At 39.9% G+C, this 23,844-nt stretch overlaps 1 protein-coding gene across 2 annotated transcripts; it reads left to right on the top strand.

Annotated features, from left to right (window-relative positions):
- Positions 1 to 17,449: 17,449 nt before the first annotated feature.
- LOC105034383 (F-box protein At4g18380) lies at positions 17,450 to 19,953 on the top strand. 2 transcript variants are annotated; one of them, XM_010909523.4, is made up of 2 exons: positions 17,450 to 17,845; positions 18,401 to 19,953. In XM_010909523.4, exon 2 carries the CDS (start codon positions 18,601 to 18,603, stop codon positions 19,663 to 19,665), a length of 1,065 nt encoding a protein of 354 aa, XP_010907825.1. In that variant the 5' UTR covers positions 17,450 to 17,845; positions 18,401 to 18,600; the 3' UTR covers positions 19,666 to 19,953. The 2 variants fall into 2 exon arrangements, with proteins under 2 accessions (XP_010907825.1, XP_019702543.1); XM_019846984.3 differs by having other exon boundaries at positions 17,475 to 17,845; positions 18,418 to 19,953.
- Positions 19,954 to 23,844: the final 3,891 nt, after the last annotated feature.

Genomic DNA, 23,844 nt, shown 5'->3' with positions numbered 1-23,844 from the left:
GGGTCCAAAAATATACAACGATAAAGACATGTCGGTCAGGTTGGGTTGTGGCGAGTTGTTTGATCCATTTACCTTGGAATATATCAAGGTTTGCATTGAATGATTTGGGAGGCAAAGTTTTATTTGATTCTGGTTCCTAGTGTGGAAAAGCTACGCTGATGCTGATGGGGCTGGTGATAAAAATCTAATCCATTAGATTAGAAAGGTGTGTCGGCTCAGATGCTCCAATGAATCTAGGCGCTCTAAGATAAGCTTGCTGATGTGGATGGTGGTTGGATCCCTGCAGGGATCTTACCATCTACCTGAAAGCGATCCTTGAATGCCAAATTTCCACATATCTCCATAGCCATTCCTATCAAGTTGATGAGAATAATAATATCTTTTAAGGGTCTCCACTGATAATTGTCAATGGAGTAGAGTGCAACCTGGACTTTGATCTGGACCGTTTGGAGCAGAAAGGGTCAAAGAATTCGGCACCAATTGCCCAAGAATTTCTGTCGCTGTAGATAGGTGCAATGTTGCTAGACTTTTTTGGGTGAGACAATTAATGTTGCTAGACTTCAAGTGGAAACAAATGGTGAAATGAGGAAGCAAGCTATCAAGAAATCAGCATGCACAAGAGAAAGATTTTACCTCTTCTAGATTTTAAACTTTATCTTCCCTCCTTCTCTCAATGCAGTGGACCATATAGAAGCATAAAAGGCTCACAAAAGAAAAGCTCCTAGTTCGCTTAGCGTGCATGCAATTCAGACAATTCAAAACCTATTTGCTTGTTGGTTGAATTGAAAAAAGAAAAAAAAGAAGATGATTGAGTTAGATCGGAAAACATAGAAATCTATTTATCTATCTCTGTTGCATAAAACTATCAAAAATCGCTAGCTTTTAGGTTTACTAGCTTGACTTTACATTTTTATATATAGGACGTATCCCACATTTATACATATTTTACAATACCACGATAATTTGATCGAAGGATTGTCCTGCTCTGCGTAATTCACCAAGACAAAAGGATAGAAGTATTGAAATTAAAATATATAAAGAGACAAAACTAAAAAGAAAATTATTTAAGGTATTAAAATAAAAATTCACTGTGCACTCTCACGAATATGCTGTACCACTGATTTCTTTCTGATACTCACGATGGTAGTTATAATTACTCCAAGGTTCAGCCATTCATAAATAAAGAGAGATCCTTCTCAGAGTTTCATTCAACTATAGGCCCGAATCTTCCAGACAATCCCATGTCTGCATCATGAAACTAACAAACATACTGTCACACCCCCGATCTGAGATTGTGAATCGAGGATCGCGGCAGTCGCCACATACTTATGAAGAACTCTCTCCATAAGCATGCAAGGCATCTCATCACGATATCAATGCATCACAGCAGAATAAATTCAAATATTTATTATTCAACTCTAATTCAAGTAATTAAAATAAATATCTTACATCCAATAAAATTTTACTAAAAATAAAATAATAGGTCTAAGTTCAATGAGGTTGACAATGCTAAATCTCGTCTCTAAAAGCTCTGTTCCAATATTTCTTCCCACGCTCGAAATTAATTATCTGAATCTGAAAAATAGAAAGAAAAGTAATGAGCTAGACAGCCCAGTAAGTAACAATTATCTCAACTAGATATTTCAGATATTATATAATTTTCAAGAATAATGTTGCAAATAAACATAAGAGTATATTTCATGCTGATTTAATACAAATCAAATATTTTCAAATATTCACATATAATATAATCATAAATTCGATTCGATTCAAAATACTCGTAACTTAACAGCCTTGACTATGACCAACGTTTAACCCCCATTGACGGGGTCCACAGAATACCAGCGCATAACCCCCACTGGCAAGGTCCACAAACACCAGCGCACGATCCCCACTGGTAGGGTCCACAAACACCAGCGCACAACCCCCACTGGCAGGGTCCACTGAGTACCAACGTATAATCCCCATTGGCGAGGCCCACTGAAACATAGTTAGGCTGAGAGCATAAATTCGATCTGTATCAAAACACTTTGTATCATAATATATCATAATTTTTCACTGAACATGCGCATAAATCGATATACCATAACATTTCAAAAGCACTTTTCTTTCAAAACATAATTTCATAAATCATGCATAATTTCAGAGAATAATTATTTATTTTCAGAATAAATATGAAATATCTCGAGAAGATGATTTATTACTTACTTTTCACGGAGCACTGAATGAACAAATCCCAAATCAAAACCTCACTTCCGTGCCTATTATCCAAAATTATATTTTTACATTAATTTTAATTCAAAATTCAATCTAAACAAATCCCAAATCAAGACCTCACTTAAAATCAGACTCTTCCCTAAACTCGATCAAAATCATCAAATGAAGCCTTCCACTACGCTAATCCTAGAGGAATAACTTTAGAGAGAGAAATCCATCAAGAGAGAGAAACAATCTAGAGAGAGAAAATTCTAGAGAGAGAAAGTTCAATTCCAGAGAGAGAAAGTAAGGGTTCAGACTGAAAGAAGAGAGAGGAGAGAGAGAAACTCTCTCTCTCATTTTTTTTATTTATTTATTCATTTATTTATTTATATATATATAAGTATATACATATTTTTTTTATTATTTTTTTTATTATTTTCTTTTCTTTTCTATCTTTTTTTTTCTTCTTTTTCTTCTTTTTCTTTTCTTTTTTTTTTCTTTTCTTTTTTTTCTTTTTCTTTTCCTCCTCCTTCTTCTTCTTTTCTTTTTCTCCTGTGGGTTTCCTTTGGGCCGAAACAGAAGACCGTGAGGTCCCCTCGTTGGCTGGCCGGCCGACGGTGCAGCCGGCGTGGGGCGGCCGTCGGCAGGAGGGGGGTGACTCGCCGATAAGAAGAGAGCCAAATCAGTGGTCGGCGGTGACCACCGACGTCGGTAATCAAAGGGAAAACGGTCAAAAATGAAAGTTACTTCCGCAACAAAATCCGACGACTCCGGTCGCCGACGAGCATGCACATCGGCACGGGAAGGAAGGGAGAGAAGAGAGGAAGGGGAGGAGGCTTACTTTCGTCGCCGACGAAGCTTTTCCGGCAAAAAATTGGACGGCACAGTAACGGATCTCCGTGAGGAATTTCCGGCGATTGCCGCTGTTTTGCCCCGAAATTTCTCGATGAGAGGAGAGAGGAGGGATCTCCTCCTTAAATAGGGCCGGAGGGAATTTGTTTCTGACTCCGATTAGGAGCTGATGAACGGAGGAAGAAGACTCCCTTCGGGAGTTCTTCTCCTCTGTTTTCCTTCCTTTTTTTTTTTGTTTTGTTTTGGGCTTTGGTGGGCTGAGATTTGTTATCGGGCCGGGCCATCACACATACACTTTGACAAGATTCAGGCTCGAACTCCAATGCATGGTCATACTCAAACACTAGTTAGGACTCTCAAACTTAATCAGAGCAGACAAACTCAACGCATAGCTCAACCACTGCTAATATGATCAGGATTCACAATTAGCGATAGCAAGACTGTCAACGTTCTGCACGTGTACATCATCGTCTAGTATATACCAATAACTCTGATCTGCTTATGCGAAGTTTTAAGTAGGTAATTTCTGCATGAAGCAACTTTTCATGAATAAGTTACGATTTACTTCGCATGTCCTTTTTTTAGAGATTGATTCTATACGAACTAGATCCAATCCATCTTTTTTATAAAACTCTAAGTAATTCTGACTCCATAGGAACACCTCCTACTCTACATGGAATCCATTAGATTTTCATATTCTATCTCTCCATCTCAACTCTATCCCACCTCATACTTAACTCCATGTCACTGCTTTTATTTAAGAGCTCAGACTTTTTTTACTTACTTCCGCATGAGACTGATTTAGACATTGAAGGTTCTACCGCTGAGGAACTCTTCAATGCAAGAACTTTTCTGTCTTTGATGGTTTTATTGAATCCGGCTTGTGGAATCAATCGATGATCAAACGCCAACATGCACCTTCTAAAAGTCTCATCCGGTTGTTCGGAGCCCACCATATTTCTTCTCTCCAACTCCGGCTCAGCAGCCTAAGCCAAATCAGTTATCCAGTGACAACACCAATGACTTTGAACTGATTTTGCGAAGTTCTAAGTAGGTAAGTGCTCCATGAAACCAGGTTATCCTTATATTGTATGTCATGGAGTCAACGACAACAAAACTTTCTTTCAGCATCGATTCCAATATCACCGTGCTAAGATTTCATCAAAGATTCAAATTAATTACATTGATCAATATTAAGCTAGTGACCATATCTGCCAATCTGTTCTTGTTGCAGTAACAATGAAGATATTCATATTAGTAATCTTCATGCATGGATTGGAGACCTGGTCCAAAAAAAACTCCATATTAATTTGTTTAAATTCAGACACCTGTCACACCACCAAGTGCTTTTTGCATGACGACTACTGCACACGCACTAGACCGTAGCCCGTGGGTACGTACTCAAAAGTCCCAAAAATACATGCTCCTTGCGCCTTTGCGTGGTCTCGCCATCAAAGCACATGCACAATTCACATGGAGATAGAACTAATTTCCTTATTTCTTTCTCAATCAAGACTAAGATTAACGTCTCTTCACATATGTAAAATCTTTTGACCCCATAATCTCTAGTGAAGCTTCGGAAGTAGTCTACTCGTTCATCTCTTACATTGCCATGACATTTAACAAGCATCCCTTATGCCCTATAAGGCCGTCCATAAGCCATTCTTATATGATTTGGCTCATTAAGGTCGATCTTTATTTTTTCAATCATCTTATTAGATGCAGATCTTTACATGTTTTCCCATCACATGGATGTATGCCTTAATGTATTTTATAATCTATATTGCAATTTCTGCAGGAGTGTGCCTTTATATGTTGTCATCTATGAGTCCATCTTTGCAAAGTTTGAACATGTTGTGGTCAACTTCCTGTCGCCTGTAATGAGCACCTACAAAACAATATCCACACAGACCAGAGTTGTATCTGGTGGGGACCCTCCGATGGTTAAGTCAGAGAGGAAATTGATGAACAGTAGATTTCAATATCGAAAGTAGCAGAGCTTTGGCCCAAAATTAGCTTACCCATACTATTCACTTACCTCCTCTTTTTATAGGTGACTCTGGTGTAACCATCGAGTATGGTCCCGCTTTTTATGACGCTAAATTGTCGGACCATAAATATAAAATTAGTGAGGCGTTACTTCCCTTAATAACCGTGACATAGTCGATAACCGTTTGCGACAGTTATGGTATGTTGAGCAGATTACCGACCATATATCGGTATACCCGACTTTATGTCGGCAGAATTTATAGGTGACCGTCGGCTATTAGCTCTGTCATGCTGTCGCATATTGATAGTCTAAGTCATCCGCTGTCGATCGGTGGTAGTCGAATACTAGTCGGTCAACTGATCTTAGTTGATTAGCCGACAGTAGGTCGGCATAATTAGCTCGATCAGTTGATAAAAAATCGATATTATCTATTCAGCTGATGCATAGTCGGAGTCGTAGTGACCAAAGTCAAGGATCGATCGGTTTACCCTAACAGTTGCCCCCCACTCTCAAGTCCAAAGTGAGCTGACATGTGAATTGCCACATGGTTTATCACATTGGACGAAGAGAGTTCTATCACGTCAAGTCCCGATTTTAATGCCGTTTTCTCCAAGATATGGCTATTTTGTTGTGTTGGTAGGTACGGTTGTCTGTTACACTAACTGATCGATCCGATATCAGTTGTCAGTATCAGGCATCATTTCGGAAAGTCGATTCGACGTCGGATGATATGATGTCGACAAATAGATTTGTGCCATGTGTTTGAATGTTATTGGGTCAGAGTTGTTCATGCAGATAGAGGAGACGTGGCTTGATCTGGAGCAGGTGCATCAAACCATCCGATCAATGGTTGGTCCAGATGTTGCCATTTGTCTTCATCTGGTAGATCTTCGATTTGATTACTTTTATCTCGACCGTTGAGGGATCCTATACATAGGGTCACTCTTAGCCAAATTTTTGCTTTTCACTGTCTTTGGTACCAGGACTTTACCAGATTGTCGCCTCAACGCTCACTCCCAACCTTCAGGTCCAGTTCAGTTTTTTCTTTTTGAGTTCCTTCCTCTAGGATTCTCGTCTTCTTTAGAGTCGTTCTCATAGCTAGGACTTCTCCTTCTCAGGACGATCGATCGAAAAATACAACTAATGAATCCCAGTCGAGTCTGGATGTGGAGGCCTCTTCACTTTCGGGACTGAATGTTGAGCGGCTCCGAGAGTAGTTCTGTATCCTAGAGCAGTTTCAACTTTTTACCCCTGAAGCCGATGGTCAGGTGAAGAACCCTCCTTCGGACCAGGTGGCCTTCTATATCAAAGATCTTCGGGCAGATCTTCGATTTTCGATCTCGAAATTTATTCAAAATATTTTGGATTATTACGGATTTTGTCCGGCTCAGCTAGCACCGAACTCGGTCCGACTGATAATTAGTTTTGCTTTACTGTGTCGAATGTTACCGACCATGCCTCATCCTTCTCTTTTTCAAATCTTTTTTGTCCTCCGACCTTATCCAAAGGTCCGAGGGTGGTGGTTCTTCAACCTCCGAAAAGGTCTATCCTTTATTATCAGTCTTTCATCGTCCATTCATGGATGGAAAAACTAGCTCTTCTTTGCTTCTTCTGCCTTTAGGGTTTTCCTTCTCGTTGGGGCGATCCATGAATCGGTCCCAACGACAACAGTCGAGTAGAGGTTGACAACCAGGAGGACTTTCACCAGCTGAAAGACATGTCGGTCCCCAAACAGAAAGAACTTGTAACCGAACAGGCCCTTTACAACGCCGGCCTTAGTTCGGTTCCTCATCTAGGTATAGTATAGTTGGTCGGTTATTTCTGACTTTCTTTTTACTTGCTGAATTATACTGACCTCCGTTGTAATTACAGCTATGCAGCAGAGGGTGCGAGTGTCAAATGCCAACATTCGTCAGCATGCTGCCAAGAAAAGGGCAGCATCTGAGATCGGGCCTTCGCGACCGTCGAAGAGGCATCAAGCATCAGCTCTAGTTAGCATTTCAACGTCGGCTGTGGAACCCAATACCCCATCGACATCGGTTCCTGAACCAATCCTGGCACTATCGGCTCCGACAGTGCTCCCTGCTACGTCGTTCGAGAAAAGGGCAGCAAGGAGAACTATCGAAACAACATCGGTAGTCCCACCACCTGAGGAGGTTCAGACTGAGGCAAGAGAGTCCGAACAATCTGCAGCTACACCAATTGCTCCTTCAATTGGGGCGCAGTCAAGCTCAAGCTTCCCCTCACTTTCAAACATGGGGCCACCGACAACAGACCGAGGGAAAGCTCCGATGACATTGGTGGAAGAAGTTGCATCGGAGGGCCATACAGTTCATTTCGACCTTCAAATGTCTGTCGATAAATCAGTCATGGTTAATTCTATACTGGCCAAGTGACTGTGCCAGGCTATTCTTCTTCTGACTGATCGGGAGCGTCGAAAGAAATGGTCGGTGGTCGAGATATTTTTAATCTTTTATCCGACAATCATTGGGGTAAGTTTTTTTTTTTTAATCCGACTTATCTTCTGTCTGCAGTTGATCCACGATATGTCTGACTTGGAGGTTGGTTACACGAAGTTCGACGATATCCGTAGTGCATGAAAGAATAAAGTGATAGCTGCCAATGCTGAGAAAGCGGCTGCGCTTGAACAACTCAAGTCGGTAGTAAAGTGGAAAGCCAAACTTCAGGAGGAAGTTTTCCGACTAACTGATGACTTGGTATCCTTGAGGGCCGAACTTAAATCGACTCACGAGGCTATTTCGGCTCTTGAATCATAGGTCAAGAGCAAGAAACACTCTATCCACCAGCTTCGACAAGAGCGAGACAGATGCATCGAAGAACTCAAAGCCAAATATGGACGTCATCGGGCCAGCCTGAAAAGATTGGCACTGGCCGAAGAAGAATTGTCCTCTGCTCGAGCCGATGCTGACTTGGCAAAGACGGAAGTAGAGTCGGCAAAGGAAGCACTAAGTCGGACAGTCGAGGATTTTTGAGGTTTGGAAGAATTCAAAGAAGAGATTCTCGAAAGTGGCTTTGCCTCGTACTGCGTCGGGTATGAAAACAATCAAGATGCGGTCGAAAAATTATATCCGAGCCTCGACTTGAGCAACATTGTCCCTCCAAGATCCAAAGACGGAGTTGCTGAAGAAGAAGCTGTTCTGACACAAGAAGAAGCACTGATCGGGCCCGAAATCGTTCAAGTCAACGATGCTACCCCCGAACAAAGGAACAGGAATGGTGATGAAGCTTAGTCGGTGTATTTTGCCCTTTTTTTTGTAGTCTGATACTTGTAGTCGGACTTCGATCCAATTTTATAACTTTTTGTTGACAATAAATGAAAATATTTCTAAGTTTGAAACTCTTATTTTTTGGAATGTCTGCAATGTTTGCAATGTAAAATAACCACCGAACATTGATCGGTGATCCGATCATTCGATAAGACTCATAGAATATCAGTTAGTCGCGTAGTCCTCGACGTATTTTGATGATAAGTCAAATATCTAGTACCCAACACTTGATTGAGTTTATACATCGAATCATTTGATAATCGGTGGTAAGCCAAATATCTTTTGACTAGCTATAGCCATATCGATATAATTTTAATTCGACTTTTGGTCGTTTTGGTATTTCCGTTCCACTTAGTTGGGACTAAGTCGGCATATTAGTCTTTCGACTATAGTCAATTTTTACAATGGAGGGTCGACATTGAGAACTAAAGTATAATCGACAGTTCAACTTTTGTAGTGAAAGTCTATAGTCGATGTCGGTTGAGATTGTAGTCGATATGTCAGTTTTTACAGGAGAATCAAAATACAGTGATCACCGAAGCAGCTGATTCTTCTATTTTTATAGTGGAGGCTGAGATAAACTTCGTATCAAAGTATAGCAGATAGCTCGATTTTAGTAGTGAAAGCCGACATATAGCCAGTAGTTGATAAAATTTGTCAAAGACTTGTGATTCTGAAATTTTGATTGTATTTTAAATAATGTACATATCGATGACTTTATTGATAATACATCTTCAAATTATCGGCATTCTATGTTTGAAAAATCATCAATCCTTCGAGGGTTTCTAACCGATATGCATCCGATCTAAGAGTTTCGGATATTCTGTAAGGTCCTTCCCAGTTCAGAGATATTTTTTTTTGATCTAAGGGTTTTGAGATTTCTGCTTTTCTTAAGATCAAATCTCCTAATCAAAAGATCTTCGGCTTGACTCTTGCATTATAATACCGGGCTATTCTTTGCCAATATGCAGTCATCCGAACTTGAGCTTGCTGTCAGAGTTCTGAAAGGAGATCTAAGTCGGCTCTCCGACATTCGAAGTTGCTTGGTTCACTATATTATTCGACTCTTATTGACGACAATCCGATCTCGAGCGGTATCATTGCTTCTGTCCCATAAGCTAAATTGAAAGGAGATTCTTCGATCGGTATGCGGAAAGTCGTTCGATATGCCCATAAGATCGGATATAGTTATTCTACCCAAAGGCCTTTGGCTTTATTCAGTCAAATTTTTAGCTCATGCAGGATTGTCCGGTTGGTCACTTCCACTTCTCCATTTGACTGTGGATGGCCGATCGATGTAAGTTTGTGTGTAATATAAAATTTGGCATAGAACTCTCTGAAATTTTAGTTGTCAAATTGTCGACCATTATCGATGATGATGGCGTGCGGTAAACCGAATCTATAAATGATAGATTTCTAAATGAAGTCTTCTATCTTGCTTTCAGTGATTTATGCCAAAGGTTCGGCTTCTACCTATTTGGTAAAGTAATCGATGGTGATCACTATGAATTTTCTCTAACCAGATGCCGGAGGAAAAAGACCAAGCATGTCGATCTCCTATTGTACGAAAGGCCATGGTGCTACAATCGATGTTAGCTGACTAGCCGATAGATGTTGTATATTTGCATACTTTTGACATGATTCATACCTTCAGATGAGTTTAGCTGTATCTTTTTTCATGGTGGGTCAATAATATCTTTGTCGCAGGATTTTATAAGCTAGAGACTTATCCCTCAAGTGATTTTTGCAAATCCCTTCATGTACTTCTCTAAGTGTATAGTCGGCATCTATGGGTCCCAAATACTTTAGCGAGGGGAGAGAGAAGGACCTTTTATAGAGATGGCCATTCATCATCATATATTGAGAGGCTATCCATCGAAGTCGTTTAGCTTCTGAAGAGTCTGCAAGAAGGATCCCATCGATCAGGTATTGGATGATCGCATCTATCCAGCTTGGCTTGATGGTGAGCTACAATACTTCCTCGACTTGTCGATGCTCGACTATTTGAGGCATTCAATGAATGTCCGACCCAGCAAGTTGAGAGCAGTAGTAGCCAATCGTGAAAGTATGTCGGCTCAAACATTTTCGATTCTGAGAATGTGAAAGATCTTAAAGTATTTCAAGCTTGCTATAATATCTTTCATCTTCTGAAGGTACTTCATCATAGTAGGATCTCGGGTTTCAAATTCACCCTTGACCTATCCAGCAATCAATTATGAGTTGGTGAAGATCTTCAAACTGTCGATCTCAAGCTCCTTGGCTATCTTCAAGCCGGCTAAAAGTGCTTCATATTCGACTTGATTATTTGAGACTTTAAAGTTGAACCGAATGGCGTATTCAGTGACTATCCCTTCAAAATTTGTGAGTATAAGACTAGCTCCACTACTTTGTGCATTAGATGCTCCGTCAATATGCAGCACCCAGATCGACCTTAGGTCAGGATCGGAAGTCGTAGTCTCCTTTATTGTATTATTATCTGTATCTTCTAGCTTATTATCGGATATTGTACATTCTGCAATAAAGTCGATCAGAACTTGTGCTTTCATGGACGGTCGTGGACGATATTGTATGTCGAACTCTCCAAGCTTCACTGTCCACTTCGCCATCTGACCTGACGTATCAGATCGTTGTAAGATTACCTTCAATGGCTAATCCATCAAGACCATAATTGGATGTGCTTGAAAGTACGGACGAAGTCATTATGCCGATATGATTAGGGTGTAAATCATTTTCTTCACTCTTGAGTATTGAACTTTGACATTGTGAAATATTTTACTGGTGTAGTAAATCGATTGATGGATTCGATTTTCATCCTCCTAGACGAGCACTGAACTAACCGCTTCTGTTGAAGTCACCAAGTGGAGATACAATGTCTCTCCGATCTTTAGTTTTGTAAGCAAAGATGGAGAAGCCAAGTAGGTTTTCAAGTTTTTGAAAGACTATCGGCATTCATTCGACCATGAGAAGTCCTTCATCTGTCATAAAGTTTTGAAGAATGGTAGACATCTCTCGACCGACCTAGAAATAAATCAACTGAGAGCGGCAATCCTTTCGTTGAGTTGTTGTATCTCTTTCTTTGAACTTAGGTGCTTTATGTCAATAATAGCTTTTATTTTTTCAGAATTAGCCTCGATTCTTCATTATGAAACAAAAAATCTGAAAAATTTTTCAGAGGTTACCCCAAATACATACTTGGTCGGGTTTAACTTCATCTGATGCCATCGAAGTATGCCGAAGGCTTCCTCCAGGTCCCGAACATGATCTGAAGTTTAAAGACTCTTCACCCGCATGTCGTCCACATATACCTCCATATTTCATCCAATCTGTCTTAAAGATCTTATTGATTAGCCATTGGTAGGTAGCACCGGCATTCTTCAGACCGAAAGGTATTACTTTATAGCAGTATATAACTTTGTCAGTCACAAAAGCCGTGTGTTCTTCGTCTTCTGATGCCATACGGATTTGATTATACCCAGCGAAGGCATTCATGAAGCTCAGAAGTCGGTGGTCAGAAATCGCATCCACCAATTGATCAATTTTTGATAATGAAAAAACTATCCTTCGGATAAGCTTCATTCAGATCGGTATAGTCGATGCAAATCCTTCATTTTTTATTAGCTTTTCTTACCATCACCACGTTAACGAGCCAGTCAGGATATGTAGCTTCTCTGATGAAGCCTACTGTGAGGAGTTTGTCGACTTCTTCATCGATGACCTTTTATCTTTTAGGAGCAAAAGGTCATTTCTTCTGTTTCACCGGCTTAATATTTGGGTTGATATTAAATCGGTGAGTTATTACTTCTGAAGGGATCTCGGGCATGTCGGTGGCCGACCAAGTAAAAATATCGATGTTGGCTCTGATCAATTTTATTAATTGCTGCTGCTCAGAGTCGGGTAGCTGCAATCCAAATTGGATCATTTTCTCAGATTTTTCTTCTTTTAACGGGATGAAAATCAGTTGTTTAGCTGGTTCACCCCTCTCCTGATTCTCTCTTTAATCCAATTTGTCAACAGGCAAAGAGTCTTCAGGTTTATTATTTTGGGTGGAGATAAGAAAGCAACGTCGGGTGAGTTGTTGATCTCCATGCATTTCTCCAACCCCATATCTTATTGAAAATTAGACAAACAAATAGTATGTCGAAATCACTACTCTCAAAGCATTAAGCCCAGGTCGTCTGAGTATGACGTTATAAGTCGAAGATACTCGAACTACCATGAATATTATAAGAACAGTGCTCTGTTATGGTTCGATTCCAGCAGTTAAGGGGAGAGAGATTTCTCCTTCCACTGTGACAGCATCTCCTGTGAAGCCGACCAATGGGGTCAAGACTCTTCTGAGTAAAATAGAAAGTCGAGTAAAATAGAACATCAGTTGAACTTTCATTATCTACAAAGATTCTTTTTACATCATAATTTGCTATCATTGCCAAGACAACAACAGCATCATCATGTAGAGTATGAATTCTCCGAACATCTTCTTTCGAAAAAGTTATTACATTGTTGAGTCATCGTCATTTCATCGACTCTTCTTCGAAAGTTATCCCCTAATTCGATCGTCCGGAGATCATATTGATCACTCCTACAGTCGGCTGATTATTTACAGCTTCCTCTGTTTGCGGCTGGGGTCATCGATCAGCAGGAGGTTGCATTGGAGGATCTCTCCTATATTTTTTGAGGTAGCCTCATTGATCAGGGCTTCTATCTCATCCCTGAGTTGGATGCATTGTTTGGTATCGTAACCATGATCACGATAAAACTGACAATACTTCCTTCGATCATGGTTCCTCGATAACGCTTTCATCAGTGGAGGGTGTCATAGGTATTCTGCTCCTTTGATTTTTATAAAGATCTGTGCATGAGGAGCAGAAAGAGGAGTATAGGAGTCATACCTGCCATAACTTGGTTACCCCCTGAATTGTCGAAGTACCGCAAGTGGGCGTCGGTTGCCCCCTGAATTGTCATGAGAGCTTTATAGCTTTCAAGGTGGTCGATCGAGCCAGTGGAGCCGTCGTATGGCTCCACTTGCGGCATCTTGAACCAAGATGGGATCGGTTGGTCCAAGATGTGCCGAGAAAGAAGCTGGACGGTGTGGAAGTCGTAGTCATTGGAGGACTTCTGACCTTTCACTTGAAGCTGGGCAAGTTGGTGGTTGATCTCCTGAAACTTGCGGTCATAATCGTCGAACCGTCGTTGCTAGAAAACTCCAGAGGTAGAACCTCTCGATGAGCTTGAAGGAGAAGCAGAGGGCATTCGCGGTTGTTTTTCCTTTTTAATGCTATTGAGATGGAAAGGAGACGGGGAACACCGTGAACGATGAGTGGTACACTGAGAGTGCCGAGAATGTGATTGTTCGTCTTGACGGAAAAGTCGAGATGGTCGCTCCGAAGAAGGAGAAGGTGATCGTCGCGGATGGCAGCAGTTGTGTCTGGACGGCACCGAATGCACCATCGATTGTTCCACCGGCAGCTACTGCTGCTATTGGATCTGCTGTTGTTGGAGGTTTTTAACTGCCTCCATAAGAACATTCATTTGCTGCACGAGTGCAGCAATTTGGACGTCCATGGTAATCACGGGACGTGAGAAACTAGGCTCTGCTACTAGAGGAGGGGAAGGAACCTCTTCCTGACGGGAAGAGTGTCTTGCTGATCCGGTTGCATTCGAGCGTTGAGTTTTGATTTTCGTCATGATGCAATAAGTTCTACCCCTACCTGGTGCGTCAATCTGTTGCGGCCAACTCCCTATTGCCTGTGATGAGCACTTGCAAAACAACGTCCACACAAATCGGAGTTGTGTCCGACGGGGATCCTCCGATGCTTAAGTCAGAGAGAGAATTGGTGAATAGTAGATTTTAATATCGAGAATAGCAGAGCTTTGACCCAAAATTGGCTTAGCTGTATTATTCACTTATCTTTCCTTTTTATAGGTGACTCTAGTGTAACCGTCGAGCATATGGTCTCGCTTTTTATAGCGCTAAATTATCGGGCCATAAATATAGAATTAGTGGGGCATTACTTTCCCTTAATAGCCATGACATAGTCGATAATCGTTTGCGATGGTTATGGTATGTTGAGCAAGTTGCCGACCATATGTCAGTATAGCCGACTGTATGTCGGCAGAATCTATGGGTGACTGTCGGCTATTAGCTCTATCATGCTGTCGCATGCTAAGATCTAAGTCGTCCGCTATCGATCGATGGTAGTCAAATATTAGTCGGTCAACCAATCTTAGTTGATTAACCAACAGTAGGTCGGCGTAATTAGCTCGGTCAGTTGATAAAGAATCGGTATTATCTGTTCGGCCGATGTACAGTCGGAGTCGTAGTGATCAAAATCGAGGATCGATTGGTTTACTCCAACAGAACATGTTCTAGTAGTCTATATGGCTATATTTCGATTGCTAGTCTATTTTTGATGTTCATAACAAGTTCATGAAAATATTGATTAGTATTGGTCTATATCTTAAATTTTGGAGATTCTTAAACGTTTAGTGTTTGCATGGCCGCTTAGGCATTTCTCACGGGAATTCCAAAGGATGGCTACCTAAGACCAGCTAAGGAATTGCCAAAGTGATAATAGCTTTATATGTTAATTAATAATATTTAGAAGTATTATGACTTAATTCTAGTTTTTGAAGTGAAAGGGCGCAGATTTTTCCTTATAGCTGGTTGATAACCTATTATGTCTCAAAACTGTCAGTTAAAAATGCAAAGTATATGTAAATTCTCCCAATCATAGGAGTTTCGCCCCCAATTGCACTCTCTCGTGCCTCTCTCACCGCCCCCTTCTCCCTTTCTCTATCCGAATATGAAAGACCTCTACCTTTTATCCACATCCTAAGCGATTAAAATATGATGCCAAGCGGCTTGCTCCTATTCGACATTAATTTAGGCTCTTTTTAATTATTCAGCTAACTAGTTAATATATAAAATAGCTATTTTATCATTTAAAACCAAGATTTAATTTAAAGCATATATAATCATTATTCAAATAAATGTATTAAAGAAAACTTAAAAACTAATCATAAACATTGACCTTTTTTATCGTGAAAGATATGAATAAAAAATTACATGCTCTCACCGTTAAAGAAAGAAGTGATTGACAAAAAGAAAAAATATAAATTTTACGGACATTATTTCTACATATATTTTTAAAAATAAAATACTTTTCCATTATTTGGAATGATTCTTATGATAATTTGAAAATAGTTACTATTTGCAATCCAAAAATTTATAAGCAACTTGATCTAGCTAGCAGTATTAGTGACAATAATATTATAAATTTTCATAGCAGTTGAAAAAGCTTCATACTCAATCCAAATAGACATTCGGGATGCATTTGATTTGCAATTGAAATCATAATTAAAATTAGAATGAATTGAAATAAAAATTGATATTATAACTATATCCTTCAACATATTTGTTTCATAGGGATGATAATTTTTCTCGATCCAATGGATATCTGACCCAATTCGATCCGAATAGAACGAATTTTATCCGATTCGATTAAGAGGTAGGATAGGTATGGATTTAAAAAAAAATATTTGAAGCAGATTTAGATTAGATATGAATAATGATATATCCTACTTCAAATCTATCTCGATATATTTTTTATTTAAATATTAAAACCCTCACCCCCTTCTCTTTTTGTCTCGTTTTCATCAAAGCTCCCCCCTCTGTCTCGTTTACATCAAAATTGCCCCCCCCCCCCCCCCTCTCTCTCTCTGTCTCATTTAGATCAAACCAACACATCCCTTCCACCCCCTAGGCCGATCGAGCCCCCACCCTCTCTCTCTCTCTCTCGCTCACTCTTGCTCGATGGCCGGTGTGTCCCCACTATCCCCACCTCTAGCAGTGGTGGCCTAATATTGAAAGTTAAAACTCTAAATATCATCTAAACTTTTCTATTCGGCCACTCCAAGCCTCCCATCAGATTGAGACTCCAAGGATTGACAAACCAGAGGAAAACAAGGGAAAAAATTAACAGGTAAAATCTTTTCCCACATCAATTGATGATTTTTTTCCTCTTTAATTTTTTTCTTTTCATTTCATTCTTTTTTTCTAAGATTTATGGGGAAGGAGACCACCTAAGTGAGATTGGAGGGGTTCTTTAGGTTCTGATTGGAGGTTTTTCTCAAGTGTATGGTGTTATGGATTTATACCTTGATCTCGACTGGAAAGATCCTCAGCTCCGATCGATCTAAGAGAAATGGATGCTTGTCAAATCGTTGCGTATAATAGTCACGAAGATCATCGGGTACATTTTATTGAGCTAGCTGTGGCTGCTATAGATGTCCTTAGCCCTTGCCGATGATTTCACCTCGATCTTGGAAGATTTATTTTAGCTCGTCCATAGCCGACTAATTCTAAATCACCTAAGGTCAACAACGTGTGCTCCACGATCTTCAAAATCTCAACTTTGGACGATCTATTTTAGCTCATCCATAGCTGAGTTAAGCTCTTCACCCACAGATCTACCTCTCTCTCTTAAATTGAAAAAGTCCAGATAAAAAAAAATTCCTCCATGCTTAAATCTCTTGCAAAAGAAAATAACTTCTCCGAATCAATCGGTACGTCAAATACGAAAGCAATCACGACTCCGAGACGTATACAATTTCAATTCTTCTCCTATAAATAAAGAGACTCTGAGACACTCAAAGTAAGCTCTCGACTCCTACTCTTTCTTTCTCATTATTCTTCATCTTTTGACTTGAATATTGAAAGATTTTTATCGAAGAATATCTCGATGAGGATTTTTTGTAGATATTCGGATGAAGCTCCAGCAACAATGTCACTTTGGCCATCCTTACCTTGATGGTCTGACTTCAAACATGGATCACGAGCAATACAACTAATACAACCTTTATCATATCTAAACACAACATCCCCTTAAACAAAAAAAAAGTTATAAATTTATAAATTTATATCTCAAAAAAAAAAAAAAACTCTATCAAAACCCAAAAATAGGTTTCTTTTTCCAGACTCGGGCTGAAAAGAGCTGAATTCAATTTTAGTTGGTAAGCTGTACTTCCGTTGCAGTTGGGTCACATTGCATAGTTGGGCGAGTTATCAACCCTCGCACCCTTTACGGCGGCAGTTATCAATCCTGAAACTGCTGACTTTTACGGCGTCAGCGGTTTCTTCCCTTCCACTGCCCCTCGTGTGGTAACGGAAACCAACGGCGCCGCAAACACCGCCTCGATTTATACCTAAATCCGCGTCCCGAGACGAGCAACCGATCCTTTTCCCAGGATCGCTTCCCCATCGAGTTTAAGGTCGAGATCGATCGATAAAACCCTAATCTTTTCCGATATTTCTCCCTCGGAAACCCTAATTCCCCACCAGATTCGCTTCATTATCCTTGGAGTTTCTCCGAGGTCGGGGGACCGGCGGTGAAACCCTCGTTTTCGATTCCAGAGGCGAGGCGGGGAAGGAGGTGAAGGACGGGTACTGGTTTCCTCCTTGGATGGGAGTGGATTCGTGCGAAAGATTGGACTTTGAGGCGAAACAGACACCTTTTAGGTAATTTCCTTTCACTTCGTTGGTGATTCTTTGTGACTTTTGGTTGGACATTGTGAGATGGTGGTGATGTTTGTGATGATTTTTTTTTTAAAAATTTTTCGGGGTAAAATTAGTTCTTTGAGTCATTTAAAAACGTTTATTTGATGATACTTTTTTAAGGATTTCTCTTAATTTTTTCATCATCCATGGCCTGGGGATGCTATTTTGGAGGAGTTTCTCAAATTGAGTATTTTGAAGGTTGTAAGGTTTTGTTTCTAAGTAATATCTAAATCTTTTGGTTCGCAACGCCTGATCAAACCGCTTCCTATTGGTTTCTAACTCTAGGGTGTTAAAGATTATAAGTTTTCAGAAAAGTAATTGCAAGACTTTTGGATGGAAAACACCGTATTAGAGCGCTCAGTGGTGGTTTCTGTTGTTGAAAATTTAGTACAATGAACTCAAAAAAAGTTTTACCCTAGAAATTGTGGAAGAGAAAATATTTGTTTTGAAATATCATGCTGAAGAGCGTAGGTTTTATTCTAATCCATCAACTTTTGCTTGTCTTTAATATTTCAGATCTTTGAGTCCTGTAGGTTGTGGGCGTTTCAGCTTCTCGTTTGCAGAACTCTCGTATTTATTGGTAAAAATCCAATGTTTTTTCTGTGGGTGTGGAAACCCTTTACATCTGGGTTGGAAAAGAAGGGACCCCTAATCTGATCATATTGAAGTTTATGAGAGATAGGAAAATTCCCATTTGAGAACTCGATCTAGAGAAAATGCAGTCCAACACTAGAATTCATTCTGATCCATACCTCAGCGAGGACCATTTTGATCGGATACCCGACCCTCTGGTGCTCCTCATCTTCAACAAGCTAGCAGATGTACGCTCCCTCGGCCGCTGCTCTGCTGTCTCAAAGCGCTTCAATTCCCTCGTCCCCCTTGTCGATGATGTCTATGTTAGGATTGACCGTGTTGTTACTGTTGATGGTGATCCTGACGAGCCCCTAAACCTATCTTCCCCGAAGCCCCGAAACCTCTTGTCCCACCTCCTGAAGCTCATGCTCTTCACTATTCTCAGACCCTTCCACCACCTTCAGAACCCCAGTGGTGGGAACAAATCCCTCCTTCCTCAACTATCCCACCACTCACCTGCCCAGGTCCTGAAGAACTTCGCCCACATTCGCAACCTTAGGATCGAACTCCCAGCCGGTGATGTTGGAACAGAAGATGGGAGCCTTTTGAAATGGAAGGCAGAATTTGGCAGCACTCTCCAGAACTGTGTCATATTGGGGGGCACTCGGATGGACGGCAAACCAGCTTCTTCCAATCAGGAGCAGCCGGCAGAAGACAATGGGAGTATACCTGAGTCGTTCTATACAAATGGTGGTCTAAAATTGCGTGTTGTTTGGACAATCAGCTCTCTGATTGCTGCATCAACGAGGCATTACCTTCTTCGCCAGATAATCAAGGATCACCCGACACTGAGGAGCTTGGTTTTGACAGATGCTGATGGGCAAGGGACACTAACCATGGGGGTAGAGCAGCTGAGGGAGTTCAGAGAAAAGCCATTGGCAGCCTCTGCATCGTCAAGTAGGACTCAGGTGCCGGCGTCCAACATGAAGTTGAGGTATGCTCCATACTTGGAGCTCCCTGAGGGAATGGGAATGCAGGGTGCTACACTAGTGGCAATCAAGCCTGCTGGAGAGGGCAGCAGTGGCAACAATAGCAGCAGGAAGGAGGTAGAGGCATTCATTTCTGGGGCCTTTGATGGACCTTTCAAGGCGGCAGTGAAAGCATTGGTGAAGCGGCGCACCTACCTTTTAGAAATGAACGGTTTCTAGATCATTTAGCATCATGGCTGAGTTCTCTTGCCATGGCTTTTGATGGTTCAGTCGTTTGCTCCTTTTTATCGAACCGTTTGCAGACTGCTACATCTGCCAAGTCGAGGTCTTTACTGGTTATCTTCTGTTGATGATCTTTTCCTTCTTTCCTAGAATCTGTACAGTAATAATCTATGGTCTACCTATAAGCTATATTACATAAGAAAGTAACTCTCGATGTATTTTTCTATGTTAATGAAATATGCTGCTGGCTTCTTGTGAAAAAGCAATCACAATGGCTGTTTCTTACGTGGTGTTTGGTTTTCTCTCTGCTTCAGCGTATTAATTTGTTCATTCTTTGCCTGCTTTCGATAGTGAGATGCAAAGCAAAATAATCATGGTAAATACAGTTGTCACATGATATTGCCAAAACAATCTCTCAGCTCACTGGGAACATCAGTGCACCATCATTGCAAGTATGGGGGTGTTTGCTTGTAAAAAGTAACTAATCACTTCTTGTTAGATCAACTGCTGCAACTCCCTTTTCCACTACATCCTGCAGGGCTATAGTTTCTTTCTGTAATTCTTTCATGGAAATGAATGAATCGGCAATTAATTTCGATCTGACGATACTCTCTTTATTTCTGAAGTGTATGAGCGACATGGATTACGTGTGGAAAACTTGGAAAATAAAACACATTTTCTTTATGCATGGTGACGTAAAACGCTTTTGTTTTTTGTGACAGCATGTTCTCTTTCTTTACTGTAATATAAAGAGGCTTCGCTTTTAAGGAGTCTAGTTTTGTGGTACCAGTTTTTAGAGCTTCCTGTATATGGAAGATTTATACAGCAATCTATGTTACATGATGGGATTTAAGCTGCTATTTGGTCTTCACCACTCAGGTGCACAGCCTGTAGTTTTATGCTGATAGCTGTTCCTGTAAGACTTCCCGAGAAGTCTCATGGGCTATTGGCATTAGTGTCTAATGACAATTAAACCATCAGTTTAGTGTTTTTCCCCTCCGAGAAATTTGCTTGCAGTAGCTCCCGCAGCTGGTAGCATTTATGTTGATAGGGTCATGCATCTGTTGGCACTAGTTTGTAATGAGAATTAGACTATGAGCAGTGTCTTGGGTTTGTTTTGCCCAAGTTACCCAAAGAATGGTTTGTTTTGCCCTTCCCTAAGACGTGTTTAAAGTAGCTTCTTTTGCCAAATTATGGACCTTAAGTTGCCATCTAGTTTACAATCATCCTTTGTACGACATCTGGTAACATTTATGTTCATAGCCGTGCGTTTGTTGGCATTGGTGTCGCATTGTTAACATTTAGAGTATCTCAAGAGTGTCACACATGGTTCGTTCGTTCTGAAGGGACATGTACATTTCTAGGTGAAATGACTAGGTCTATAACGAAATTTTTGTGCACTAACCCACACGGTAATAGAATATATTAAACGGCGTTTGATGTAACCCCTGTAACTATATTCAATGCACTAATCCTTGATGAAACAACGACAGCTACGCCCATAATAAAATTGCGTTACCATCGTGGCATATTTTAATGTAACCCGTTGGTAGAGCAATGATTTTGACATTAATATAGCTTTTGTACCTACGTCCACCGTAATGGAGGTTACATAATTGATCGATGTCATGGCTGTAACTAAAGCTAGAGTGATCGAATTAATTTGGCACCCGATTTAATTATGAATTCCTGTGTTGTGAGGGATGTTGCCAGCTTCTAGTTCAAATTTGGATAACACTGGTAGTTGTGTCAGGACAATGACATGGTCAAAATTGGCGACCATTTCTTAATATCTAAGTTATGGGGTCATGTACCATAATTAAGAAAGTTGCTTGATTAAAGGTCTCTTATGGAGGTCTAGAAAGTCTATAAAGAGTGACGAGGTTTTGAAAATGGTTACCGGAAATGTGATCTCCCTCTCAACTTTCAGATTAAGGAAAATGATTCCTTCACATATGAATGGAATCATTGGAAAGCAGGTAAGAAACTGCATTGAACACTAGAAAAAGAAAGGTCAGAGAAACCAGTGAACAACCACTTGCAATAAGTCCATTGCAGCTTGACTTGGATTACATCCATGGTCTAAAGATTAGACCTGGAAATGACTTTATCAATTAATCAGTTAAGATTTAAATCTTGAGCTGACTTAATTAATTAATGGGCTAAGTTGGATCATGCCTATTTGCCGGCAATGTTATATTAAGTATGACTTTTGTAAGTGGAATTTTTAGGGCTACTTTCCTCTGACGTAACAAGTGTGTGCGTGATCTAATCGGATTTCTGGTCTTTGTTTGGGATATATGCTTGAGCCATAAGTCTCAATGTGGTTGCCGCTCTGGACCGATGCAGTGTAACTCCGCATTGGCTTGCTGCATATTCTTGATTTTGGGTGCATGGATATCTTTTGATTCTCGATGGAAACATTTTATGCCTATTTCTAATCGTAGGAACAATTATTCTATTGCGACTGATCTTAATATGATGATTCTATCCCTTTGACGAGTAGACTCTTGATTTACGCCGATAGATTAGATCAGCATAGTTTGTATGCGTAGATATTATGCATGTTGTATTACGATAAAGCAAACCCTTTTCTGAAATGGTGTCCTCTTGAACAATTGTATCATAGCAGAGGTCTGGATTCAAATTCCATATTTACCAGGTTTTTCGGCTTAGGGATACATAAGGAAGGGCTCACACCCACCTCACATTAGCCATGGGCAACTTTACAAGAGAAACATGGTTCAACCACCACTCCTTTTTGCAAGGCATTTTCTTAATACATGAACTAATATGCACCTATTTTAGACTAGCGCTTTTGTCCCTTCTTTAGTTCTTTAAAAAGAAATGTTGCACTAAAGTATAAGAGTGCCTTTTATTCAACACAAATTTAAGTAGACCTCGAAGCTTGACGCTTAGGCCGATACTCCTATTCTCTCTCATGCACTCCACATGTGCATAGTGCTTCCCCTAGTGTTAAAATATGTGCACACGTTGCTATGCACGTACGTTATGCTGGATGTTCATGTAAATTATGTGGAAACCGAAACTTGTTTAGTGGCTAAAATTGTATAATACCTGGTAATGATGTGCAGCTAAATTTGTGCGGTCACGTAGTCGACCCCTAATTAAGAAGGATCGTACAGCATCTAGTGAAAAAACTATGTTTTAGGTGATAACAAATGAGGTCATTCGGTTATCTAGTGGACATTATATCTGGTGCCAGAAGTTGTTGAATAAAAATGGTTGGTGAGCATAGCCGGTAGCTTCATGATCTCCGCTGGTTTTTTTCTTCTGCTCCACAGTTTGATGGTATCAAAATCACATGGATCTAACTACTTGTCTGCTAGATATCATCATCTGATATTGCCAGGTCAACCATCGCACCAACAGAAGCCTTAATTCCTCTAGGTTATGTTTTGATGGAGCATGAGTTTTTTTTTTTTTCTTTGCCCCATTCTCGTGATGAACCAAAGTTATACTGGAAGTATGAAGTTATACCGGAAGTATGAAGTTATACCCGTATAATTAGATAGAAATTATAATCTTTGTTCAAAAATGAGATGGTGTAATCCCAAGCTTTGGTTATAGTTATTCTCTTAATTTGTACACTTGCAAAATAAGAATCATTATTTTGATGTTACCTGTAGATGGATGAGAAAGTTGATTATTTATAGAATTGGACCAGTTTGCTCTTCAGATCATTGTTATCATATAATATAATAATATATTATTAATATAAAAGTATGATAAAATATTATATAATATATTATCTATTATTAGAATATTATACTATATGATATTACAGTATACATTATAATAAAATATAGTATTATGATGTTATATATGTAGTATTACATAACATACTAAAGATTATGATAATAATTTATATAATATGAGATTATCATAATAATATTTAATATTATAATAATATTATATAATGTAATGTAATATTTTTGGACAACTAATTTGGTTGTTTTCTAGTCATAGATGGGATAAGAGAGGGATTTGAACCAAGTTATGTCCTAGTTTATAGTTAGACCATGATCCTTTAGGTACAAAGTTATGCCTGTTTAATGGTTACAGCACTATGTTGATCGGAATATTGGGCAAACTTATCTCAGTCGACAGGTTGACATATTTGGGCATCATCCCGGCTGAGATAATTGAGGAAAA

The sequence above is a fragment of the Elaeis guineensis genome, chromosome 1, assembly GCF_000442705.2.
Source record: "Elaeis guineensis isolate ETL-2024a chromosome 1, EG11, whole genome shotgun sequence".
Taxonomy (NCBI): Eukaryota; Viridiplantae; Streptophyta; class Magnoliopsida; order Arecales; family Arecaceae; genus Elaeis; species Elaeis guineensis.
The sequence above is the reverse complement of the archived record's forward strand: the minus strand, read 5'-3'. Positions and strand labels throughout refer to the sequence as shown.

What these genes read in the sequence shown, in the direction of transcription:
- LOC105034383 (XM_010909523.4), top strand. Translation starts at nt 18,601, where the DNA reads ATGCAGTCCAACACTAGAATTCATTCTGATCCATACCTCAGCGAGGAC.